At 34.2% G+C, this 19,884-nt stretch overlaps 2 protein-coding genes and 1 long non-coding RNA gene across 3 annotated transcripts; 1 reads left to right on the top strand and 2 right to left on the bottom strand.

Moving 5' to 3' along the window:
• Positions 1-8,114: 8,114 nt before the first annotated feature.
• Positions 8,115-9,074, bottom strand: LOC145316314 (uncharacterized). The gene is made up of 2 exons (XM_080156746.1): positions 8,724-9,074; positions 8,115-8,495 (listed from the first exon to the last, which is right to left on the bottom strand). Exons 1-2 carry the CDS (start codon positions 8,811-8,813, stop codon positions 8,175-8,177), a joined length of 411 nt encoding a protein of 136 aa, XP_080012872.1. The 5' UTR covers positions 8,814-9,074; the 3' UTR covers positions 8,115-8,174.
• A 1,037-nt stretch (positions 9,075-10,111) lies between these two features.
• LOC145316315 (uncharacterized) lies at positions 10,112-14,747 on the bottom strand. The gene is made up of 2 exons (XM_080156747.1): positions 13,956-14,747; positions 10,112-13,703 (listed from the first exon to the last, which is right to left on the bottom strand). Exon 1 carries the CDS (start codon positions 14,279-14,281, stop codon positions 13,976-13,978), a length of 306 nt encoding a protein of 101 aa, XP_080012873.1. The 5' UTR covers positions 14,282-14,747; the 3' UTR covers positions 10,112-13,703; positions 13,956-13,975.
• Positions 14,748-15,666: 919 nt separating this feature from the next.
• LOC145316313 (uncharacterized) lies at positions 15,667-18,573 on the top strand. The gene is made up of 5 exons (XR_013878422.1): positions 15,667-15,880; positions 16,285-16,351; positions 16,583-16,650; positions 17,079-17,195; positions 17,981-18,573. It is a non-coding gene; the product is annotated as an uncharacterized LOC145316313 (long non-coding RNA).
• The last annotated feature ends 1,311 nt before the right edge of the window (positions 18,574-19,884 follow it).

Below are 19,884 nucleotides of genomic sequence, written 5' to 3'. Positions count from 1 at the left end.
ATATACAAGATAATTCTTGCTATTGTAGCCCTAGAGCCTAATTTTCCACCTATATGATTTTTTTCCTTTTAATTAAAGAGACTCTTAGAGAGGGAAAAGATAATGGACGATGAATTCATATACTTTCATAATAAAGATAAACAAAATTACCCCATCTGATTATTGTTAGTAAAGTTTGAACGCTGCTAGTTTTAACCATCTAATCAAAATTAAATATAAATAACAAAAGTTTATAGGAAAATTAGTTGCTAAACTTGTTTATAAAACTTTAGGTTCCAGTATGCAGTTCAATGTTGTTTAATTAATGAAATTAGATCTATTGCCTATAGGACTATTAATGGGATATAATTTAACAAACCAACCTGTACAGCTAACACTGATAGGATGGAATATGTAGAAATTGTACGTGGGGGTACATCAACACAAAACAAATGAAAACTAAAACTTGAAAATTCACATAGAAAAAAACTTTATAGCTGAACCATTTGGATTTTGTTACAACTAAAACTTGAGAACAAAATCTAAACTTTAAGTGTCCTTGATTTTTCAAAGCGAAGCTTTTTTAATAATTATGGTCGGTCCACCCGTCCGTAATAAATAGATCTTTTTATTAATTTCAACATGTTAGAATTGTCCTATCGATTTCAAACTTTTCATGATGATTTCTGAAGCAGTTAGGTACGAGGAGGAGGCGTAGCAGCTCTATAATCAATCATTGCCAGAAAGTCCGGGCGTCCATTTAAAACATGTTTATTTTTTATTTTTGTAGTTCAATATAATAAGCAAAGCATCTCTATAATTAAATCCTATAAATGAAAGTATGTCCTTCATATACAGAATCCTGTATTTCCGCAATTTTGTATAATTTTATGTACACTTTCAAATGAGTGTTCGGATTATTAAGTTCTGTTACTCTTCAAGAGCTAATGTTCGTTTGTCCTTTCTTCTGATTTTATTGCTTCGCTTTCATGGATATTGTCATCCGTCAATTTTCAAGAATCCAAAAAAACTTGTAATACCAAGCAAATTTACAGGATATATACAACCAAATTTCCATATGAAAGACCTTGATATGGATTTCAAATAATTTAATGGCTTTTGGTGAAAAAGTTTGAAGAATAGATTATTCCAAGGTTGTAGAGATTTTGAATATTGATAGATTTTCTTCATCTCCTGGGAGGGAGGGGACATTGGGCTGTTTATTTCACTAGTTTTCAAAGTGTAGTTTTTTCTTATTCGTTGGGTTAACAACTTTGGGGACTTTCATTGAATTTTGATTGGTTGGTTCACTAAGTTGAGTGTTCAAACGTTTTAACCACTAATTGTAATCTACAGAAGTGGTAATTTTGTGTATCATCATTGGGGATGTACTTAAATTTATCAGCCATTGTCTTATCCCTTTAGATCCGTGTTGATCTCTGAGATATGAGATAAATCTGGACTATTACAAGTGTCCTCTACTAGGACATGAAATGTTCACAAAGAAAAAGTAATTTACTCAGGAATCTCAAGGGATAAGACGATGGATGATAAATTGATAAACATAACCAATGATGATAAAATTTTTTTAGCTATTCAGTATATTAAAGTCATTGGTTGAAAAATTTGGACACCTCTATATTGGAACCAACCTATAACATTTTGATAAAAGTACCCAAGGTTTTAAGCCAACGAATAAGATAACGTAGCTATTCAACTTTGGGCGACAAAGTAACTTAAAGACCAATGTTCCATCCCTCCTTTGATTTTTTTCGGCTAAAATTTGATATGAAAGTTAAAATAACTTGAAAAGAGGATTATTTTTATAAAAGATCATTGTTTACTTTGTCCGTCAGTATGTCGATATGTTTGGCTTAATATTTCAATATGTATTTCTATACAAATTTTAGCCTAAAACCCTGTCAGGGCCTGTACGAAGTTTCCCTTAAAACAAAATTAATCCACAGGGTTTTTATCTAAGACTACTTCTCAACTAAAATATTAATAAACTTAAATTTAGGTGATACAGTTCCTACGTTTTTCAAACTATAAATAACAATACCTTCGGCATCCTCATCATTCTCATCACTGCTGCTTTCCTCCACGACACTTGTTGCCTTTCCAGTCACCTGTCTCTCGTTACTGTTGCCTGTAAATAATTAATTTATACATTAATTTTATACGTTTCCAAACAAAAAGCAAGTACTGAAAACATTTTTTCCACCCCCCCACCCCCCCTACTTGGTGGAAAAAAAATTTTAAAAGGAAATGTGTTGTAGGAGGGATAGAATAAATAAATCATAGAGTTCTTTAAATATTTTTCAATTTTCCCCCTACTTGGTGAAAAAAAACTAGGGGGGGGGGGGAAGAAAAATTTAAAAAAAATTAGTAGCAGAGGAAAAAAAATCTTGTGCAGTATATACACAATACGAGGAAAGATAAAACTTATAAATAATAATTAATGTTTAACAAATATGTACCTGTGATTGAATTATTTCGTCCATAAAATTCTTTCTGTCTTTGCAGTGGTGGAAAGTTTGGTGGTGGTTCATCATCTTGCATTGGCACTGTATCATCAAGATTTCCCACATTTAGGCCCTCATCGTCTGTTTCACAAATAATTATCTTCTTCGACTTTTTCGAGCCCTTTCCTTTTCCATGCTTCTTCCTTTTGGAGCTTGTGATGTTTTCAAATACATTTACTTTGGGTTTATTATTGGACTGGCTGTTGACAATTGGATCATCATATAACCTACGTGGCTTTACTGGTTGCTTTACTGGTTCTGGAGTTACTGCTGGATTCTCCGCGGGTGGTATGCGTAACTCATTCCCAATCTGATCATCATTTGAATTCATTTCAACGTCGTCGCCTCCGTCATCAATTACAAGCTCACCATTGTTGCTTTCTTCATCAGCAATGTTTTCCATACCATTTTCTTCAACAGCATTGCCTTCAGCATCATTGTCTTCAACAGCATTGCCTCCACCATGATTGCCTTCACCATCATTGTCTTCACCATCAGTGGATTCATCAGCAGTGGAATCATCAGCAGTGGAATCATCAGCAGTGGAATCATCAGCAGTGGATTCATCAGCAGTGGTGTTCATTCTTCCGATCTTTCTATTTCTGGAAATTACTGTTGCTTTCTCACTGGCATTGTGAATCTTTGTCTGTTCTTCACTCATTTCTGGTTTCAAATTTACTGTGGCGTACGTATAATACATTACAGCTCTTGCTATAACCTTCTTATCACTATGGACTGTCTTGAAAAATTGCTTGGGGTTCTTTGCATTCCCAATGTCTGCATAATTTTTGATCTGAAATGCAGTACTCGACTTGTCATTGTTTCTTTTCAAGTAAATCTGGTTCTTTCCTTGAACTTCGTGGGGTAAGCAACCCATTGAGTGGGCACCTAACATGTAGTAAAATTTCTTGTCTTCGGCTGTAACACCTGGTGTTGAAGTTGTGATTGTCTTCGGTTTAATACGCCGCTTAATTCTTTGTATCTCTGCAGGGGCCAGATACAATTCACACATCTCTAAGGCTGATCGTTTCTGTGGCTTTTCCTTCTTGTCTTTCTTGTCTTTCTTGTCTTTCTTGCCTTTCTTATTGCTTGTCTCCTTGCTTGGCTTGAGTTCAAAAACCTGTTCGAACTTGTAGAGGGGGGTTGACAATGCGCGTTCTTGTTTTCGCGTTACCAGCCCTCGAAATAACCTCCAGCAGACAGGATCATCATTAGGAATCATATAATCTTCGGCCCTCTTCATATTTTCACAAAAACCAGTCGCGTCCTTGCTAAAAGTGTGTTCGAAATTGCGCTTGAACCTAGATAAAAAAAGGGTTTATATCAAAACAGTCTCAATATATAACACTAGCGGCTACGCCCCTAGAGGCCTCTAGAGGCTTTTGAGGAGGAGAGAGTCGAATTTGATAATTCAATTTCTTATTTTAGATTTTAAAAGAAAAAGTTAAAAAAAATTTACGTTTGACGTTTATTTCTTTCTCTTTCTAAAATTGGTAAATTTTTAAAAAATTTAATTTCTCTAGGGAGGGTGGTGGTACCCTCCCCCAAAATAGTTATAAACCTTCCCGGGACATATGAGAATCTACCCTGTTAAGGAGAACCCAATCGGTTCAGCGGTTAGCGAGATCCTTCGGTACACACAGACAGACAGACAGACACACAGACATCCTGTTACTTTAGTATAAGGATATAACATATATCAAGAAAAGATGAACTAAAAGTCTTGCCACATAAAAAAATACATGGTACAAAATTGAAATTCTTTGAAACATATGCCATAGAAATGTAGTTTAACAATTTAACAAGAATACAATATGCAGTTAACATTTCGTGAAACTACTTTTTTAACTAAAGAACATTGAAATGCATTTTGTGAAACTACCACTTTCACATTTAATAGACGCGGAATAGATGCGATAAATAATTGAATTACCTACAAGCTTGTACGTGGTTCCTCACTAGAAAAAGGTCGCTTGAAGACACATAGGTTCCTGTTCTCCACAAATTTGGTGGGATAGCTTCATGTAGGTACGTCTCGTTAAGCACTAACTTACAATGATCCAAGAAACGTTCCACTGAAATAATAATGAAATTTTCAATTAACTATGCATAGGTACATGTTTATTATTGTACCAGGGGTGTATATTCTGCACAAGATTTATTTTCACAAATAAAATATATATATAAAAAGATTATTGTACATGGTCACCTGCTAGCAAGAATAGGAATGCCCCTTTTATTCGGTTTATTTCCCTTGCCCCCACCTCCCTTCTCCCTGTTTTAAACGTTTTCTCATCATGTCAAATTTACAAAATAATATTTACTTACCAGTTTCGTCATCAATAAGTTCCGGAGCAGTCCAAAAGGCAGCGGTGATGCGGGCGTCAAAGGTGAACTGCTCGAACACGACATATAGGAAGGTTATGGTGTCTCGGCATACTTTCAGTAAGGTTTGCCAGCCTTTATCCACTTTCAGTGAGTCATCGAAATTTTGGATGAAAAAGACAATTTCTTCTCTTCGCATATAACCATCTTTTTCCAAGGGGTCATGGTTCTGTATTCTTTCTTTGTAAAATTCTGGTGAGAAAATACGGTCCACGACAACATCCTGATTCTCACTAGGCCCTTTATTCGCCTCCTCCTCAAGTTGCTCATCCACATTGGTGAGTCTTCTTAGATCAGTCACCAAGGTTTCCACTATTTTTCCGGTTTTCTTCATTTCTGTTGTCAGCGTTACAGTATTTTCAGCCATATCTCTTGATACACTGTCTTGCAGGTCTTTGATTTCATTCTTCAGTAATTCATGGTTTGTGGACGATTTGTTTGCCAAGTTTCTGATGGACGCATTAATGGGCTCTATTTGATTTTTCATGTGTGAGGTGAAGAAAGTACGTAGCTGCTGAAATTGGTTCTGAATTTGGTTCATAACGGCCCCGGTGAACAAATCCTTAAAATTAAACATATTAAACCACATATTTTCAAGTCTTGGTATTTTAAAAACTACGTGGTAGAAAAGAAGACTATCCACAAACAAGAGCAAGTGATCCTAAGCATCTTCCATCATTTTTGGACTTTGACAAACAAAAAAACTTGGTAAAATTTGACCAACTTTTTGGTAAAAATTGACAAGGTAAATTTTTAGGCTAAGTCCAGATTTTTGGACTTTGACCAAAAAATCAACTTGGTAAAATTTGACCAACTTGTTTGTAAAAATTTACAAGGTAAATTTTTATTGGTCAATGTTTACCAAAAATTTAGTCAAATCTTACAAGTTATTTTTTCCAGGCTAAGTCGATATATATCCTAAATAATTGTAATTTGTATCCTCTGGATGACAAAATGAAATAAAAATAATACCTCGCTTTCTTCCATCTCACCAGAACGGGCAGATGATCCCTGGGGTCGTGATGACTGGGACTGGGGTCGTGATGATGTTGCAGGAGGAACTACAACTCTCGCGGTCCGTTGACTCGCGGAGGGGGGCCGTGCCCGTGGAGATGGAGGTGGGGTAATATTTATTGGCCTTATTGGAGATGTTGTGGTTCTAGTTGTGTTCTAAAAATAATATAGATAATTATTGTAAAGCATTACTTACCGAGGATTATAGTTTTAAACAACACCGGCATTATCCTAATTTTTTTCTTCTATTTTTTAAAACTTTACCCTCCCCCCCCCCCTCTCCCGACAAAATGACTGTGTTAGGTTAGGCTAGGTTAAGTTATATGGTTAGAGGGACCCAATTTGTTCAACGGTTAACGAGATTTGTTGGTACAAACCCAAAAACAGACATCATGTTAGTAAGTTTAGTTTAACAACAAAACACCAACAAACCAAAAACCGATAACAATAAAACTTAAAATCCTACCTTTGCTGTTGTACCTTTGCCACCTCCAGTAGATTTGTTGCTTCCAGGTTTGGCACTTGCAGCTTTGGCACTTCCACCTCTGGCACTTCCATTAGGTTTGCCACCTCCAGTAGGCTTGTTGTTCTAAAACAAGAAATAATTGTTGTATTTACAATGCATAATAAGATATTAGATAGCAGTGGCTACGCCCCTAGAATTTTAATTACTAATATCAAATGTTAAACACACTGTGGAAAATTAATAAATAATTATACTTGGTCAATAATCTTTTGTGGTCTGTTAAGCATGAACCGATAAGGTTTTCCTTTCGATCCGGTAACATGCGAATTTATAAGTTTTAAGAGCGAAGGGTAGCAGCAATTTGTACAATAGTAAATTAGGCCTTAAATATAATTTTTACCTTTACAGAACTAGCACTCTTTCCAGTCCTCGTCATTTTGGGATCTAGCTTGGTCAATTGCCAGTCGAAATTACGCTGTTCTATCCAGGTCGTTGGCATGGGCAATTTGCATAGTTTTAAATCTGAAATGTGTAGACAGAAATTAAAATTTTATGTAAAATTAAATTAAATTGCAAACATGTACTCTTTCAAATTACAGACTAGACTTATAACACTTTAACTTCATACCCATCGATGGCCAAAAAGGTAGGGTTTTGCTAAATTAAGTTGACATGCCTTTTTTAAAATTAGCTATAAAAAATAATTTTAATGAAAAAAATATTTTAAAGTACATTTCACATAAATTCCAAATAAAGAGGGAAGGGCCTTCAGTTGAATTTTACAACATTTTACATACATATTATAACAAAAGGGGGGGGGGGGGGGGAAGTGACACTTTTTGAAACCAAAACTAAAAGTCAAAGGAACTGAACTAAAGAAACAGTTACAGATCTGTCATTTTGCATGGCAGTTGTTTTATAAGGGTACAATATGGAACTTTTAGTTTTGGTTTCAAAAAGTGTCATTTCCCCCCCCCCCCTTTCTCTGCTTTCAATGTACAAAATTAAATTCCGATAGGAATTACGATGGAGACATCTTGATGCAACAGGTGTACGGAGATATGTGCTACTCTGTACTTCAGTAGGTTGGAGGCTAGTTGTGTTGGAGGATGGCTATAGTCTTCGGGATCGTCAGTCTTGCCTACTCCTAATACCAGGGGTGTATATTTTCAGTGTTTAAAACCATAAAACTTAATTCATATTTCCTAGACCCCCCCTTTACCACACTCTCCTCCTGGCATGATAAGAGAATTACAAATAAATTGTGGTAGGTTAAAAAGGAATTAGATGAAATGTATAGTTCATGAAATATTTCTATACAACAATTAATCATGTGCAAAATATACACCCCTACCTATTATTCTGGAATCTTCAGGAAAGGTGTATGCCGGAAAAAATGTCCTCACTTTGTGGACCAACCATACTGTTTTATCACGACGGCAGTCTGGGACAAAGTAGAGGTCTTGGCAGTCTGTATAGAATTGATTACTTTCGAACTTTCGTTTGTTGGCATTCCTTGTTCCCCTGACAGCCAGCTTTTCATTTATGTACGGTTTCACTGTGTGAAATATCAACAATCTAAATATGTCATTTATGTCATTAATGGCTGTTAAACGGAAAGGTATGTTGCTGGTGAAATCGTTATAGCTTAAGTGTTTGATCAGCAATACACGGAAAGAAAGTTATGTTACATTTTTAAAAATTACATTAAAATTTGTAAAGAGTGGGGGGGGGGGGGGGGGAGAAGTGACACTTCTTGAAACCAAAACTAAAAGTCAAAGGAACTCAACTAAAAAAAAATAGTATTACCTGTTTGAAACCTCTTTAAGGCCAAAATTATATCCTCGGATGTAAGTTGATATCACATGATTGGCACTTTCGAAAGCATAACAACTGAACGCCATGGATGGTCCAAATCGGCGGACATGTTCCGGCATATGGTAAAGCATGTGAGTATTGTAACTCAAGCACGATTCGCCGTACATCTCCGCCAATTTTGAGTTCAGGACCATTATCATGGTCTTGAGCTCAGCCACACGTTCAGTTGTTATATGCTCTTCGAGACTGCGCAATATGTGGAATAAAAACTTGCATATCAGACGTTGTTCATCTTTAAGATTTGCCAACTGGAAAAAAAAAACATTGTAATAATTTAAGGTAAAACTAGCTCTTTCGCCCCTAGCCTCTAGGGGCTTCGCCCTATATACTTATTGGAAGTCCACCCTCCTCAATAGAAATATATATATAATATAGCACACGTGCGCAAATTTAAAAAGAATGTTATTGCTATACAATATAATGAAACTGAAATAAGCTTTAAATTCTAAAAAGATTATAATATGGTAAAAACCTACCTCTGCATAAAATATCATATGGTAGAAGCCCAGTACTTTGAATTCAGAACTTTTCAAATTGAGGGCTAGCTTCTTCTCTGTCAGGCGCATGATGGACGTACGGGGAACGCGATCAAAATCGCCAACAAGCTTCAATTGATCGTTGATTTCATCTATAATTGGAGTTACTGCAGTTCATGGTAAAATATGGGTGATAAGGAGAAAATTTTCAAAATTTAAGTTCTTTAAACTTTTCAAACTAACACTCTTTTAAGCGGCATAACAAGGCGTACAAATAATGTGTAATAGACATAAATCTAAAAATGCAGAATTTTATCGCAGTGCCGAGAAATGCGCGAAAAAAACACCTATTTTACGCGTCATTTCTTTAGTCAAATGCAGTACATCCCTGTAATTCTCTCCATTTGAACTAAGTCTTCTTCTTCCAATTCTGGATAACTATTACGTCCTTTCTTCAGGTACGTCATCACTTTCTTTACATAGCCCAGGTGCAACGCGTGCATCGGATCACTGGGGGTATCTTGTATTAAATCCAAGCTCGGGTCAAGGTCAGAAAAACTGGTTTTCATGTTCTGATTATTTTCCTCTAACTTGCGGAATTTCTCGTCAGACCTCGGCGTACCCATATTTTGACTGTCACTGGGGTAAAATACATTCATTGATTCGAACAATACCAAGTTCTTTTGACGGAGATAAGTCTGTGAAAAAGCCATCCCTGGAAGGTCACAGTGTGGGCATCCATTTTTTGATCCATGGCCAAGAATGCCGAATACATCGGCTCTGGCAACGGCATCGTGGATGATGGTTCTACATTGAAAGGTATGTCCAGGTAATCCTTCTTGAATTAGTTTGTTGATGAATCGGGTAACATTATCCAGAAAGTTGTAACTGTAGGGACGCCTCCTCGTCTTCTCAAATATGCTGACTGGCAATATAACACTGAAATCCTTGTTGAAGAATAACCTGAAATAATAAAGAAGAATTAATAATAATAGCATTTAATACCTTAGACTTAAAATTGTAGTCACTGATTTATAAAACGTAAAGGCTGGTAAAATTTTACCGTAAAAGTGGTAAAAACTAGGTTTACTTATGGTATTAATTAAGTCCTGGTATACAGTAAGACAGATTTTTATATATGTATGCAATAGAAAAAAGTATCAATTGTAAACTTAGTTTTCTTTCTTATTTGTTTATTGAATGGTTTCCTAAACTTTGGCTTTAAAAATCTGGGCTGTCAATTGATGTAAAACAAATATTTTGATATCCTTTGAAATATAGGCTGCCAATCCTAAAAAATACCTTTTCGAGGGTCATGCTGTATATGAAAAGAACTTTATCCCAACCCAACCCTTTCAAATCCACAATATATTAATTACTTACCTAATCCAGACAGTATAATAGGAGATATGAGATCCCTGAGCTGCTTTCACTCCGTCGCCCGAGATGTCAAAAGTTATATGATCATCAACGGCCTGTTGTCCATTCAACCGTTTAAAGTCTGTGATGGCGTCTTGGAGGATCTCATAGGTAGGGAATCTGGAAAAAGAAATATATTTTTAACTAAAACTTGCACAATTCAAAGAAATTTTGCACCATCGGGCTCCAAATAATATTACGATGAAAAGTAATGGAACAAGGATGACAACATCCATAAAAACCAAAGCACTGAAACGGTACGACAAACGGACATTAACAATTGTGAAGTATCTGAACTGAATTTAAAAATATTAAAGTCGAACCAAAATTGAATGTAAGTAAATTTGTTAAAAAAAAATGCTTCAAGAAGGATAAGGTTTATGCACATACTTAAATTTTAAGGAATTAATTATAGAGTGGCTTCGCTTATAATATTGTTCTCAAGTTGTCGCAGGAAGCAATATACCAAAGAATGATCAAACTGATAATTAGAACACTTGAAAGTTTGTTGTTAAAAAAGGAGAAAAATCGACATGTTTAAAATGGACGTACGGAAATTCTGGTAATGATTATAGAAATGCTACGCTTTCTAAATCGTATATAAACATACCTGCACTCAATCAGTGAACCAGGAGCATTTGTAGGATTATATTTGTTTTCTTTGATTTCAACTTTGTATTTGGGTTTGAATAATGTATTATATGACGGAAATTTGAAAATACACGAGCGTTTCAGAATCGCCAGGATGATTCTAACTTTGTTGTGAGAGATGGGGTTGTCTAGAACACAAACGCTTCTGAAATCATTAACAATTTCTTTCTCAAGTTCTGTAAGATGTTTGAAGCGATCCCCGTCATGATCGCCATCAGGTTCGTCATCAGGTTCGTCATCAGGGTCATCGTCATCATCTGGGTCAAAATAATCTTCAGGTATATCAAACAATTCGACGTGGTCCCAGTCCTCGGCATCTTGAATGCTGTCATTGTCTGCATCATTATTATCGTTGGTATTATTGTTGTTAATATTGTCTACAACAATATTAATGTAGTCCGTTTCTTCAGGATTGTTATTTAATCGCTCCAAAACTTGGTTTGCGTAGCATTGATAACATATACTTTCGGTTTCCTTTGTGAAGTTGGTATTACAGCCTGTACAAACTTTACCTAAAAAAATACGATGTTAAACATGATGTTTTATAGTTATAAACCTTCCCGGGACCTATGTGAAGGTACCCTGTAAAGGAGAACCCAATCGGTTCAGCGGTTAGCAAGATCCTTTTGAACAGACACACAGACATCCTGTTACTTTAGTATAAGGATAATGCCGTAAAGAAAAACTAGTCAAATTAGAAAGTTAAAAAATTAAAAATTCCAGAAAAAGTAGATAAATGTAGAGAGTGGGTGAAGGTGGGTTAGGTTAAGGGATCCCATGTAGAATATACACCCCTGGAACAAGGATATCTTGAGACAAACTTAACTAACGTTTGATCAAACCAATTGTTTGAAATTTAGATTGAAAGGAAAATAAAAAACAAAAATTGGGAGACAATGTTTGTGGGAATTTGGACAAACAAACAACAAACAGACAGACCGACATCGTTCTACTTTATATTACAGATATTGTAGGTTACCTTTTGACGATGCAGTTTCGTTCTCATATTCCACATCCATCAAATCCTCCTGCTGTTCTTCTTCTAGTAATGGCTGACTGTCTTCACTTTGTTGATGTTTCTTGCGCCATTTTCTGGTTCTCGTTGCCTTACAGAAGAGTTTTCTTATGGACCTCAGTTTATGCTGCAACTGGAAAAAGATTACATAATTAGTGAATTACTTATTTAAAATAATATAGGGGAGTTGTTATGGATCGTTATTTGGGCAAGCTACACGTGTCAATTGATTACAGTACATATGACTATACTGGTGTAAGAGCAAGCATGTTTATAGTGCGCTGACTGCAAGTGAAAAATAGAAATTAAAGTCGAGCATAGATTATACTTTAAGTACAGTAATGAAAAGTAAGGTCTCATCTTAAATATGTAGAAATAATTAGTTGTAAAAAGTCACCTGTACATTTTTCCTCTTATCTCCACTTCTTATACGCTTCAGTAGAGCTTTAGAGAGTGTACCAATCAAATTGTCTCCCATTTCAATAACGTCTAACAGGGGTGTATAGGTAACTCCTGAAATAAGAAGTATATGTTATAATCAGGGATGTATATTCTGCATGGGATCCCCTGCTCAGGGGGGGGGGGGGAATAAAAAATAAGTGGTTGGAGGAAAAAAAAATGTAAAAATTAAGAAAACTGAAAACATTTTTTCCATTTTGCCCCCCTCCTTGGTTAAAAAAACTAAAAAAATGTGTGGTAGGAGGGATAAAATAAATGAAATATAGAGTTCTTTAAATATTTTTCTATTTCCCCCCCTACTTTTTCAGAAAAATCTAGGGGGGAAAAAAAATAAAAAATTTTGTAGCAGGGGAAAAAAAATAAATCTTGTGCAGAATATACACCCCTGGTTATAATAATAAGGTTATTACTTGTTTACATATAATGAAAGAAGGAGAAAGTAAAAAAGGGGGGGGGGGGGAGTGACACTTTTTGAAACCAAAATTAAATGTCAAAGGAACTCACAAAATAAAGAGTTAGAGTTACAAACATAAGAAAATACCCTTATTTATTCTTTGATTGTCTATAAAATTAATTAAACTTACCTATCAAAATTGTGATCCAATTATACATACGTCATCCAGCGTTGGTCTGACATTTTTTTACTTTGAAAAAAATAACTATATACAATATATACATAAAATTTTGTTTGTTCCAGTCCTGACCTGGATAATACCTATATAAATTTCCTGCCTTCCCTGAAAAGCCGACGAACGCATATATAATCGAGCCCCACTGGTCGTGACTTTTGCAGAATTCTGCAGTTGCATGGAGTTTTATTATAACAACAATGTTGAACCCAGAAAATTTGTTAATTTGCTATAAAATAAATAATAATAAATAATATAAAACAACATAACAAAAATATCAAAAAACAAAAACAAAAAATAAAACATATCAATTAAGATCTCCTAGAGAGCTATAGCCAGAAGCTTAAAAAACTGTACACGTGCATACGTAATCGTCGGCTTTAGGGGTAAATAATGTTTATTAATGTTTATATGCAGGAAATTATATATCTGCACGACCAGTGGGGCTCGATCACTGTCACCATGGGTACTTAATTATAAAATATATGGGCGCTGCAATCAAAGAGAGGTTAACGTAAATGTTCTGAAAGAACAAATTGATGTTATCCTCTTAGGAAATACCCCCCCCCCCCCTAGAAAAACGGCGCCTGGCCTCTACCTAGCCGTATAACTTAACCTAGCCTAACCTAACCCAGCAATTTAGTTTGGGGGGGGGGGGGGATGGGGAGTTAAATAATACAAACAAAATTTTCTAAGAGGATAACGCCACAAATTACAATTAAAATTCGCTTTCAGCATGGATATCCGGAGGCTGGATGAAATCGCCGGCGGCGAGCTCGGCTTCTCCTAGCTTCTCCTTTCTCTTCCCTGAAAGGAAAGAACATTGAATTAAAAATGAGAAAACTAAAGCGTTTTTTAATGAAGAAACTCAAAGAATTCTGAAACATTTTTTGGTTAAAAACAATTTTTTCCCCTGCTACAAAAGACAACTAGCCATGAACAAGAGCAGGTGATTTGAAGCAACTTCCATCATTGATCCACTTATTTCTTTTTTCCCCCTCCCCTCCCCCCCCCCCCGGAGCAGAATATACACCCCTGCAATAATTTCGTAGTTTTTACCTTGTTACTCTGGGTTTTATTTAGAAAAAAGGGCTGACGTTGGTGAGGAAAGGTGCACAGTCGGCTTCATGGTCAATGACATATCTCTCGGTATCATCCAGGCGGGGTCTCTCGTTCTCGTAGAGATTCTCGGGCATAGGTTCATTCTTCTTTAAGTGTGTCTCTACCCAACCGTGATGGTATAACAGTTTTACTATTTCAACAGCGTCATCAATGCCACATGATTCTTCTTGAACTCGAATATTTAGCTTGGAGAAGAGTCTCAACATCCTAACCATGAGGGCGTCCCATCTGTCATGCAGCTCGTGGTATTGGTATGGATCCATCCTAATTTGAGGAATGATTATTTTGTTTGTCTTGTTTATTTTTGGGAGGGGTGTGATTAATGTTTTTTAACTTTCCGGTATTTTATTTGTCCTTAAACAAGGGGGGGGGGGGGGAAGGCCTGGAGCTCCGGAACCTGGAGGCCTATCCAAAAAATATTAAAACTTGGGAAAATTCATCATATAAGAATGATTTTATCCCTAATAACCTATACTCTCAGTCCAAAGATAAAGCCTATACTCCCTGTTTACGCAAATGTGTCAAAACTTCCCCCCCCCCCCCCCTATTTATTTAAAACAAATTTTGTAGCAGGAGAAAAAAAATAAATCTTATACAGCTAATATACACCCATACCTGTTATTATGATGTACGCGTACCCAGGTGATTGACTTGAATAGCCTGTTATTCAGAACTATCTGAAAAGGTAGAATATTTAAGAAATAAAAAATTACAAAATAAAAATAGCTCGTATTCATTCGAATCCGGTGGATAGGAACAGGTGTTCTCATTCATACGCAAAAAAACTAGGTAACTAGCATATCGTATTATATGCATGGTTTTCTACGAATATAAAAATCTAAAAGCATAAGATTAAAAACAGTTATTTTTAGCCAGTGCCTCCGGCACCTCTGGGCAAAAAAAGTAGTTTCATTCTTATAATTGTACTCCTATATTTGCGACAATCCGTTTATACTACGGTGCAAGACATATATTTATTAATTTTACATTTAAAAAAGTCCTGTATATTACATAAGCTAAAAAGAGTCCCAAAAATGGGAGAAAAAACGAATACGAAGAATATTTTACAAAGAATTTTCAATAATTAATGATAAAATTTGAATTATAAAACAGAATGTTACATATTAACTTCAAAATTCACTGTAATTTCACTAAAAATGATTACTAAAATACAAAAATGCACCGTAGTCATATAGTCCAGTTGAATTATTGCGCCGATGGAAAGTTACGGTTGCCAACATACAGATTGAATAGGTGGCAAAACACTTTGCAAGACAGTTATATTTTTAATCGTAAAATTGCAACGAATAATAACATTTCATGAATTATATAAGTTATGCAGTTTTAATTAATTAACCGGTAAAATATTAAAATGATATTATATACATAAGGTGTTTTTTAAAGTTTGGCAACTTTGTCGAGCACGTTGATTTTATCATCTGAAAACAGGGTTACGAAAGTTAAATTAATGTAAATTTTTTTTAATGTGAATGTAATATATTTTTGCAATGACTTAAATGAAATATCATCGATAAAATATAAAAAAATATATTGCAATGGATATAAAAGAAATATTTTTCAATATAAAGTTGTATACCTGTACAGAGCATGTGTATGAATGCCGCTATACCGATTGAAAACTATTGTAAACAATGAGTGTTATATTTCAAGTCTCTTAGAGAAAATACGTGTTATATCCAAGTATGATTGACAGGAGATGGTCCATGTCACAAGATTTATATGAATGTCAGTTAAGAACGCCTAGAGAGCTATATATTCAGAAGTTTAAAAAAGTACGTGTCCACCTTCAGTCTTGGCTGTTAGTATATGGACCCTGCAATCAAAGAGTGGTTTGCGTAAAAGTAAGTGTTTAAATAATTTTAATATAAAAACATTAATAATGTAGGACCTTGAGCGTACGGTTTTAGGCTGCCTTCGATTAACGGTTTAAGTTTTACTAGCGGCTATGCCCCTTAGAAGCCTCGAGGGGCACTTAAAGTAGGAAGAGAAAAGTCGAGGCCTCATCCTATTTTTAATTTGAGTTTCAGCTATAGATTAAAATAAATAAAAAGCTTCGTTGTAAAAGAGAACAATATTAATATATTTATATAATAGGATAATTGTTTTAAGCCTTTTTTAAGCCTTTTTGATTTGATCTAAGAAACACTTTTTATCCTATTCTTAATATTAAATAATCCGGGTTTAATATATATGAATGTAAAAGAAATATTAATAAATTATATTTAAATTGAATATTGTTTTTCAGGTTCAGCAACACTGATTCATCAGAAATAACTATTTGGGCGCTGCAATTAAAGATTGGCGAGATAGAAGTAAGTGTTTAAATAATGTAATAAAAAATCAATATAATTTAGGACCTTACGCATGGTTTTAAGCTGCTACGATAAACTGCATTTGTTTTATAATTTTTTAAACCTTTTTGATATATGATATAAGAACGACTTTTTATCCTATTCTTAATATTTAAAGTATTCTACTATTAATATATATAAATAATAATAGAAATATTAACAAATTATATTTCAATTAATATTGTTTTTCAGACTTAACCAGGAATCAGATTCGTGAGAAAATATATGGGCGCTGCAATTAATGAATGGTTTACATAGAAGTAAGTGTTAAAATAATTTTAATAAGAACATGGATATTTTAGGCCATGTTATTAAGACTATCCTTTAACGAAACCTTTTTAATTCAACCTTGCTACGAAGCCTTGTGTGATGGTAGAGTGTTTGAGTTCTTAGGGAACCACACTAATTACATAATATTATCTTGAGTTAGACAGGTTTTATAAGCTGTAAACAGACTAATACAATTAGATATGTCATTATCTTTAAATTATTTATTATAATCTATATAATAGCACCTTTGAAATAAGCTCATATTATATCCAACCTATATTCGCCCTTTAAGGTTTATGATTGTTTTAAGCGTAACGAATTTTTATACCCTTAATAGAAAGATATTATAAGATGTGTTTTATGTAAAATAATATTAAAAATATATATAAATTATATTTCAATTAATATTCTTTTTCAGGTTTAGCTTCGCACACAGCTGGGTTTATTCTCTGATTATAAGCTGACCGCAATTCGACCGTGGAACATTTCTTGCACCAACATGAAGCTGTTGCCATCAGAAATTCATCCGTTAAAAGTAAGTGTTTAATTATTTGTAATAAAAGATAGTTGGAATAATCCTACACGCAACTACGGCAACACCTCGGCCCCAAAAGGTAGTTTCCATGTATACAAGCATAACAAATATGAAGTTAATATACACAGACACACATCGAACTACCTTTATGAAACTGTATACTAAATTATATTAACAATTAAGCTATTATTAAATTTATTAGATAGATATTAAACTGGTTAGACAAAAGTTAATACATAAAAATAATGTACTAGATAGGTAGCTATTTAAAATTAGATTTTACTACTTTATATTATTGAAACAGTACATTCAGGATATTATTAAAATCTAAACAGCATTACATTCATCCTCGTGCATGTTTACTTCGTGAAGAACAGCTGCCAGTTCGGCAGCCTGGGCAGCGGCGGGCAGCAGAGGGGAAGGACGGCAGCGATTAAGATGTGTAGTAATCCATCCATGTTGATATAACCTCTTACAAACCTCCCTCTGGATCTCGACATTGTCAGTTCTGGCTCTAATCTCTAGACTCTCTCTTAAAACTAACATACGACTATTTAATTCATACCATAACTCCAAATTCCCGTTATAAGACATTCTTAGTTTCTCTCAGTCTGGTTATGTATTGATAACTGAATTAAACTTTCTCTAATAAGCAGGCACGTACACAAGCTGTATCTACTTTCTCCATGAAATTTTCCCAAAACCGTTAACTTTCCTTTTTGTAAGGCCTTTTTGATTTGTTAATCCTTTAATTGCTTAATTTAAAAATGAATATTCTTTTTCAGGATTTTGGAGTTGAACCAGTTTTGAAGTGTGGAGCTTTGCAGTTCCATGGAGAACAACTAGAGTTCCATCTCAACATGTAACAGTCACAGATTATACAAAAAATTTCATTATTTATTATGACGACAATGTTGAACCGAGAAAATATGTTAGTCAGTTAAAATTAACAAATAATTTACAGAACGATACTAATAAGTTTTATTATGACGATCAATGTTGAACAGAGAATATTCTGTTAGTCAGTTAAAATTAACTTAAATAAAGCGTATTGATTACAATCAGTGTTTATTATGACGACAATGTTGACACCTAACATTCCACAAGCTAAAATTCTAAAAAATATTGACTTTAACATATAAAGCGTATTGATTACAATCCGCCCAATCGGTGTTTATTAATTAAGTTCTACTCGAGAGCTCCAAACATTCCACAAGCTAAAATTCTAAAAAATATTGACTTCATTACACATTTGACAGGTGTATGGTATGTTATTTACAGAAACGATACTAGTAAGTTTTGTAGTTTCAGTATTGACCTGGATAATATCTATATGACCTGTTATGTTATAATATGAAATAAATTCTAAATAAAATCATTATCATCATTATATTTTATTTGCGATTTTTATCATTAAGTAGAAGGATGTTTGTTTGGAAAAATCTGGACTTAGCCTAAAAATTTACCTAAAAATATTGACAAGAATTTAATTAACAAGTAAGAATGGAAAAACCTACCTTAAATACTGGAGATCTTGAGGCAAGTATAAACTTGTGCACTTTTAATTTGGAGGTACTAGTTTCTATCAAACAATCCGTAAACTCTGGATCCTCAAAACAATTCTCCAGGTCACCAGAGAGACAGGATACTGCACTTTCAGGTCCAGGTTTTATAACTTCCAGCCAAATAGTCAGAGTACCTCCAGGTAGGAGACTTGCCTGATTGTTCTTCAGTACATTAATCTCCATAAAAGCAGCATTACAATTTCCCTCTCCAGGTGGCACTGTTATCAATCGACATTTAGGCATCAGTACTAGACTGTTGTTATCTTGGATGCCAATCTTTTGTAGTTTCAGTATTGACCTGGATAATATCTATATGACCTGTTATGTTATAATATGAAATAAATTCTAAATAAAATCATTATCATCATATTTTATTAATTTCATATTCCATATAACGAAAGCAAATAGTGCTGAGTAAAAGGATGTTTGTTTGGAAAGTATTAGGTCTGAATATTTCCTCATTATATTTTATTTGCGATTTTTATCATTAAGTAGAAGGATGTTTGTTTGGAAAAATCTGGACTTAGCCTAAAAATTTACCTTGTCAATTTTTACCAAAAAGTTGGTCAAATTTTACCAAGTTTTTTTTTTTGGCAGAGTCCAAAAATCTGGACTTAGCCTAAAAATTTACCTTGTCAATTTTTACCAAAAAGTTGGTCAAATTTTACCAAGTTTTTTTTTTTGGCAAAGTCCAAAAATTTGGACTTAGCCTAAAAATTTACCTTGTCAATTTTTACCAAAAAGTTGGTCAAATTTTACCAAGTTTTTTTTTTTGGCAAAGTCCAAAAATTTGGACTTAGCCTAAAAATTTACCTTGTCAATTTTTACCAAAAAGTTGGTCAAATTTTACCAAGTTTTTTTTTTTGGCAAAGTCCAAAAATCTGGACTTAGCCTAAAAATTTACCTTGTCAATTTTTACCAAAAAGTTGGTCAAATTTTACAAAGTTTTTTTTTTTGGCAAAGTCCAAAAATCTGGACTTAGCCTAAAAAAATACCTTGTCAAATTTTACCAACTTTTTGGTAAAAATTGACCAAATTGTGTTTTTTTGTCTAAGTCCGAAAATTCGGACTTAACCTGAAAAATAGAGTTGTAAAATTGACCACATTTTTGGTAAAACTTCCAA

The sequence above is a fragment of the Acartia tonsa genome, chromosome 4 (genome assembly GCF_053477335.1).
Source record: "Acartia tonsa isolate MP-2025a chromosome 4, ASM5347733v1, whole genome shotgun sequence".
Lineage (NCBI taxonomy): Eukaryota > Metazoa > Arthropoda > Copepoda > Calanoida > Acartiidae > Acartia > Acartia tonsa.
This window is presented reverse-complemented; position numbering and strand designations above follow the sequence as displayed.

Bases quoted from the DNA above. Each gene is read 5' to 3' on its own strand.
- LOC145316314 (XM_080156746.1), bottom strand. From the start codon at position 8,813: ATGCGCCTGACAGAGAAGAAGCTAGCCCTCAATTTGAAAAGTTCTGAA. The intron at 8,496-8,723 runs GTAGGTTTTTAC...TTTTTTTTCCAG, and splicing joins ATATGATATTTTATGCAGAG to TTGGCAAATCTTAAAGATGA.
- LOC145316315 (XM_080156747.1), bottom strand. From the start codon at position 14,281: ATGGATCCATACCAATACCACGAGCTGCATGACAGATGGGACGCCCTC.